The sequence below is a fragment of the Sprattus sprattus genome (genome assembly GCF_963457725.1).
Source record: "Sprattus sprattus genome assembly, chromosome: 1".
Lineage (NCBI taxonomy): Eukaryota > Metazoa > Chordata > Actinopteri > Clupeiformes > Clupeidae > Sprattus > Sprattus sprattus.
The window spans coordinates 16656000-16663499 of NC_137920.1; the positions used below are offsets into that span (position 1 = coordinate 16656000).

General features: G+C 43.0%; 1 protein-coding gene across 1 annotated transcript in view; it reads right to left on the bottom strand.

The window, feature by feature from the left end:
- Positions 1 to 7500, bottom strand: part of mycbpap (mycbp associated protein) — a gene marked incomplete at both ends in the record, with an annotated part of 56436 nt that overhangs the window by 5647 nt on the left and 43289 nt on the right. The window contains 4 exons of the mRNA XM_080841942.1: positions 3145 to 3278; positions 3768 to 3892; positions 4395 to 4558; positions 4964 to 5101. Coding sequence (XP_080698068.1) covers positions 3145 to 3278; positions 3768 to 3892; positions 4395 to 4558; positions 4964 to 5101 — 561 coding nt within the window. The remainder of the gene's footprint in view (positions 1 to 3144; positions 3279 to 3767; positions 3893 to 4394; positions 4559 to 4963; positions 5102 to 7500) is intronic.

Genomic DNA, 7500 nt, shown 5'->3' on the forward strand with positions numbered 1-7500 from the left:
CCGAGATGGGCGGGTGCTTATCTTGAGGTTTAAAATCATTGGAGTTCCCTTAACCAATCAGCAACGTTTAGTAAGCATTCGGTAGATTAAACTCTTCCCAAAGCCAGTTGGGAGAAGAGCTACGACGTCCTTTCCAATCATAAAACTTACAAGAAAATACTCTTGTTCTCCTTTTAATTTTCTGATGTTCTCGAGAGTTGAGACAACTTTTCCGATAGCTTTTCGTGTCTTTTCCTCCAAGGCGAGTTTTGCGTCACAGCTCTGAACTGTTCGCTGATTGGTCCTGCAAAATTTTGAGTTCTGGAGACGATTGTCAATGGGGTTGGGCCAGACTGAGTATGAGCTTGAAATCAATTCAGGCGGAAATACGTAGGCTGGTGTCACCAGGCTAATGACAGTACACACTTTGATATGATGTGTGTAAGTGTACTTTACATTCAGAGAGAGGAGATTTATCTGGGCTCACCTAGACCCTGGGCCAATGACTTTATCAGGTTATCTTCCTGATGAAAGGTTCCTTCTAGAGTACCTTTTAACCTTCAGATTTATACCACTTTTCACAAGCTAGAAACTTTACTTTCTAACAAAGTTAAGTTCCTAGACCTTGTCTTGAAAAGCTCTCATTTGGTTTGTGTCTTCTCTAAGTTGCACATTTAGGTTATTTTGGTTCCACGAAGAGCAAGAACACACAGAGGCTTACGCAATTGTTTTTTTTCAAAATGATCGCAACAAAGGGGAACTTTTTCAGGCTGAACATGCCCACTTCCAGAGGCTGTGATCTTTCCTCCTGTACTATCCCACAAAGAAGCTCCAATCAAACAGTTATTGTTCTTCAGGTTTAAAGTAAACAAGGTTCCCTACAATGAAGCTCAAATCAAACTGATATTGTTGTCCAAACTGCTTGGTGTCACCCTAGATAGTAGACTGTCATGGTCTAAACAGATTGACCACACAGTGAAGAAAATGAGTAGTGGGCTTGCACTACTGAGACGCTGTGGCCAATTTCTCACCCAAGAATTGAGAAAGAGAGTGGTCTGTACTTTGGTTCTAGCGCAAATGGAGTACTGTAATATTGTGTGGTCAAATGCCACTAAAGAACATCTTACAAAACTTCAGCGAGTCCAAAACAAAGCAGCGCGGCTTGTTCTTAAATGTTCCTACAAGACAAACCTCAACCACATGCACTCATCTTTACAGTGGTTAAAAGTTGAGGACAGACTGAATGCTGCTGTATTAACATCAACATGGGCAGTTTTATGCAAGAAAATTCCAGTACAACAATACAATGTCCTTTGCAAAAGTTGTGACAGACATACATATAATACAAGGCATGCAGCAGCAGGGAGATTTAGTGTACCAAAAACAAACACTAATGCATTTCAACGTACAGTTGAATATAGATCAATAATAGCATGGAACAAGTTGCCAATCAGCTTAACTAAATTAAATAATAAATCAGCTTTTAAAAAACATGTGAAAAAGCATCTAGGTCTATCATACATCAAATGAACATGGCATTAGACCATACCTGGGCATTGTACGGCCCGCGGGCCAAAAACGGCCCTCCGGGTGATTCTGACCGGCCCGCGAAAGATTACATGATAATTCGAATTTTTTTTTTTTTTTTTACAAAAAAATCATTTTCATTTTCAAACTGTTTTTTTAAGGACTTCGGAATACCATAGTCAGAAAATATCTCTGAACACAGCTGAAATGTTGAAATTGAACTTGAAATTGAATAAGGTGCCAGATATCTAGAGACTTCCAGGCGAAAAACACCTGTTGGTTTGCCCAAACGGTAGATGCTGCGTGCGCTTTCTATTACTGTGTATGCATGGCAAGTTTGAGAGCGCCGAAGTTGCGTAGTGGCCGCAAGCGGTATTGCAGACAGACAGAGATTTCAAATTGGATATGAAGATGAAATCTGACACATAGTTTCAGCGTTAAACTAATAAAATAATTGCTGTCTGTGGTTCTGTATGGGCTGTGGACATAATTTAGAAAAATTATAGTTTGAGATGGATTGATAATTGATATAATTGAGAACCCCTGGTTAAATGTGTTCTTGGACACATCAATTTGAAAGCTGGACCAAAGTGTTTGATTTAATTCAATTACAACAAGGCCTAATACAAAGATAAGCTGTAAGTACAGTTTGGAGTCTGGACAGTCTTTTTTACTCAACGCCTCAATAGGTAGATCTTGCCTTCACCAAGACAAAGGTTGGTGGTCTTAGGCCTAAAAAGTTTGGGGACCACTGATGTAGGCATATAAAGTCAAAAAGGCAACAAAACTGGGACAATTTTCTTTACACAGTTACACAGATCAGTGACTTGTTGTCTTGTTTATTTTGGCTACAAAGATGATGTGATGTCTTTAGAAAGCTAAGAAAATCCTTGTTTCAATAGTATATGAAACTCAAAATGCAATTTTGTTTATCATTTTGGAAATTCAATTTTAATAAATTATATTTTTGAAAGCTAACATCACATTTGAATTGCCAAATAATAACATACACTCTTACTCTTATTATGCATAATTGAGTTCGGCATTTTGGCCCGGCCCTCCAAAATATTTTCAGTTGCTCATTTGGCCCCCTGGGGAAAATAATTGCCCACCCCTGCATTAGACAAAGCAAACTTGGAAAAGGTCTAGAACATTTTAGGATGCGTAATGAGTTTTTTTTTTGTATTGAATTCTTGTAAATGTATATTGTAATAGTTTTTTGTATGTATTGACTTTTATATATATATATCATGTATACTTTTTACTGTTGGACCCCAGGAAGAATAGCTAATGGGGATCCTAATAAACTAAACTAATAAACTAATATGCTACATGATACATGCTAATCTAGCACTTGTAGGTGTATTTCTTTCCCCAACCCACTGACTGAACTGAAATGTGTCTCTACACCACTAGGTGGCAGTGCCCTATATGGCAAGGGATTATGGGCTAACTATGGTGGGAAAATCCCTTTGGTTTTCTTTTTTTTTTCATAATGGTTGCTTCATGGTTGTGCAGTTGCTGTTTTGCAGTGTGCTGCCCTCTTGTGGAAGTCCTGAAGCATTACACAGTGTTGTGCCTGAATGACCGCATCTGCTGAATGGACAAGTGTGATCGTTAACATCTCATGTTCCTCACCTCAGCAGGTTTGTCTTTCACAGGGGTGGACCTGGGTGTCCCCTTCTTGTCCTCCCTGCCGCCCGCTCCCTTCTTCTCCTCCTTCGCTGGGGGCGCGCCTTTCTTCTCAGGCTTCTCCTTCTTCATCTTTGTGCCTATGGATGGGATGGGGTCAGAAATCCCATTCAATGTCAATGCAATGCCATTCAATGTTAATTCAATGTTAATGTCAATACGATGCAATTTAGTGTAATGATGAGGAGTGGCGCTAGTGTGTATTTGAGCAGAGACCTTCAAAGCAACAGTGTGTTCTTGTGCACGTTTATACAGTATAAATGTGAATGTGTCTGTTTGTGTCTCTGTGTGGGCAACCTTATCTCACATATGCATATGTGTGTGTGCATTTCATTTTGTGTGTATGTGTGTGTGTGTGTGTGTGTGTGTGTGTCATTTTGTGTGTGTGTATTTGTTTGTGTGTGCGCGGATGTGTGTGTGTGTGTGTGTGCGCATGTCATTTTGTGTGTGTGTGTGTATTTGTTTGTGTGTGCCCGCACTTGTGTGTGTGTGTGTGTGTGTGTGTGTGTGTGTGTGTGTGTGTGTGTGTGTGTGTGTGCGTGTGTGTGTATCATACTGGTGTGACTCACAGGACTCCTCCTGCGGCTCCGGCTGGATGGCCCCCCAGGTCTTCACCTCTGGCATCCCCAGGGTCTGCCTCAGGCCCGTGGCCTCCAGCACCACCCCGTCCACCAGCTCCCTCCACAGCTGCAGCCTGCGGCGGCACAGTCAGTCACAGACGTCACATTCCCGCTACACTGCTGCTGGTTACACTGCTACAACTCCACTGTCACCATGGTTACACTGCTATAACTCCACTGTCACCATGGTTACACTGCTATAACTCCACTGTCACTTTGGTTACACTGCTACAACATGACTGTCAAGATGGTTAGACTGCTACCACAATGAACTGCTACAACACAACTGGCACCATGGTTACACTGCTACAACACAACTCTCACAACGATGCACTGCTACAACACATCTGTCACTATGGTTACACTGCTGCAACAGTCATCACCATCAGACCTAGTGTGCAAACTTCCTAGTGTAAGAAAACATACAGCTTCACTCTGAGCACCGTCATTAAACTGCCACGGACGGCACTCGCATAGAGTTCCCCGATATGTCTATGGCTGAGGGGGCGTGTCTGTCCATACTCACCCAATGGTGTGTTGAGTGAGGGGTAAGGGGGTGTGTCTGTCCATACTCACCCAATGGTGTGTGGAGTGAGGGGTGGAGCAGGTTCCGAGGGGGACTGGAGCACCAGCAGCAGGGTGTTGAGCTGATCCAGAGCCTGCTCCCTGCGGAGGCCCTCCACCTCCACCTCCACTTCCATCTCCACCGCCGAGTCTAGTTTGGGCAGAGCCAACACCGCCTGCAGAGATGGACATGGAGCAGACATGGGTTAGGGGCGCCAGGTTTCTAGTCTACCTCAAATAAGGGTTTTATTCACGCGTTTTATGCTACTACTGGTTACAGTGTGCCTGATGAACACAAATGCATACAATGTTTCAATGCATACAAACAACGGGAGATTGGACTGGCTAGACCGGGAGACTGGTCTGTCATTCAGTTCGGCATAAAGATATAGTGACCATGAGTGAAAGTTGTGACTGCTCACTGTGATGTGGTGTGGTGTTAAGTGTTGTGGTGAATTGTGGTGTGGTATAGTGTGGTGTGTTGTGGTGTGATGTGTTATAGCGTGGTGTGTTGTTTGGTGTGGTGTGGTGTGGTGTGGTATGGTGTGGTATAGTGTGGCAAGATGTGGAATATGCTGCACCTGTCTGAGGGTGGAGACAGAGAGATCCCACTCCTGCTGCTCAGTGGTTGGTGGGTCTTTGACATCACATGGCACAGAAGAGGTTGCTTCCTTCCACAGATTCTTCAGGGCTTCAATGGTCTCACAGTGGTAATGGAGCTGTGGAACACACACACACACACACACACACACACACACACACACACACACACACACACACACACACACACACACACACACACACACACACACACACACACACACACACACACACACACACACACGTGAAACACACACACACACATATGAAACACACACATATGAAACACACACACATGCAGACAGAGTCTTTCTCCCCCTCACACACACACACACACACACACACACACACACACACACACACACACACACACACACACACACACACACGTGAAACACACACACACACACACACATATGAAACACACACATATGAAACACACACACATGCAGACAGAGTCTTTCTCCCCCTCACACACACACACACTCACACACACACACACCTATATGCAAAACCCCTCATCAATATACCGAACGCAATTACAAGGCAAGGATGGCACAAAGGGTCATGGGGGGTCGTGTATTCATCTGTGAGTCCCTTCTCTGTGTGTGTGTGTGTGTGTGTGTCCATTATCTGTGTGTGAGTCCATTCTGTGTGTGTGTGTGTCCATTCTGTGTGTGAGTCCATTCTGTGTGTGTGTGTGTGAGTCCAATCTGTGTGTGTGTGTGTGTGTGTGTCTATTCTGTGTGTGTGTGTGTCCATTATGTGTGTGTGTGTGTGTGAGTCCATTCTGTGTGTGTGTGTGTGTCCATTCTGTGTGTGAGTCCATTCTGTGTGTGTGTGTGTGAGTCCGTTCTGTGTGTGTGAGATGTGCTGTGATCCTCTGGCTATATTTAGAGGGCGAGACACCCCACTTCCTGTCATTATCTCTGTCATTTTAGGATCTTAATGGAAAGATAAGGAACCCATAAATGAGAAAATAAAACATAAGAACACAGAAGAGGGAGAGAGGCTGAAGATGCAGACACAGATAATCGCAAGAAAAGAGAGGAAAAGTGAGTGAACAAATGAGAGAGAGATATATGGACAGATAGTTGGACGAAACAAAACCTTATCTTACAGCTGCCCGTTCTCACTAAACTATAATGCACAAGTTCTACTCTGCTTCTAATCTAATACATACTGCACGCCAGTTCCCTTACCCGTAATACAATACAAAATGCCATCATTGACATACAGTAGTTTTCTGCTTCATTGCTCTGCTTCAGTGGCGGTTCTACATCGAATTACGCCCCGGGCGAGACCCCCTCCTTTTTTTTTTTTTTTTTTAAATATACATAATTCTTTTTTTATTATAGCTAAACAAATGAAAGAGAAACTTTGCACAATTGCACAAATCCATTTATATAACTTTAAATAACACACTTAAGGGAATCAATGGGAATAAACATGCCCTTACATGCCCACAAATATCTGTCATTAGACGCTATATTAACCTATCTTTGAGGGAGGAACAATTAGCTGCTTGGTTACTGCCTAGAATTGTATGCATGCCACACTTCAACTTATGACTGGTAAACTATAATTTGTCACAAAATAGAGTTGTAGCAAATGTCAAATGTTCCGTCTTTGAAACTGCCTAGAGAAGATATGAACATCCGTTGGCTAATTACACGGCCCAACGTCAACCCAACTAATGGAAATAAATAATAACTGAACATGTAACAGTTTTGTTGCAAAGCACAATCGTATCGTGAAATTAGATCTTGTGTTTGTTGAGTTAAAACCAAATTATTGTTATATAATCATGGGCAGCAGAATAGCAGGCTAACAAATGTAAGAGTTATACCACAAATTAACATTAGCCCTTCATCACGGCGTGGATACCGTTATCATACAGAGAGAACATAGTGGCATACCTTTATGTTTTGCTCGTTGCTTATTTTGCACTCGACAATCAACACATTCCCCATCCCCCAACACTGTCACTCGTACAGCAGTTAAGACTAAACCAATTCACCTTGCCCATGGTGACACATAATCGTTCAGTATTACCTATTTGTATAAGCCATTTCACACAATTCAGAAAAACAAAAAACCGTGCAGGAATTATAAGCCTGTAATTATAATACTATGAATGTGCGTTTTTTGCAAGAAAGTCGAGGTGTGACTGACCTAAGCCCACTTATTGTATTAGAGTATTGCTATAGCCTACAGTGGATCCCCCTGTTCCCCCACTTCCCCCACCGTTCCAGTTGGGAAACCCAGAGGTGAACTTTTCCCCCGCGCTCCCTCCGCTTCCCCCTTTCCATACATAGACGGCACCTTAGCAAGCAGGGGCGCAAGCAATGGCGCCTGCAGCTGCAGGGGTTTCCAATTTGCCAATTCCCTACACAGTGATATGATATATAATAGAAAACCGCTTCGTGGCCCAGATTATTATTTTCTTTTTTTTTTTTGGTTCTGCCGCCCCCCACGTGACGTGAAAAAGTGCCGCCCCGGGCTAAAACCGCCACTG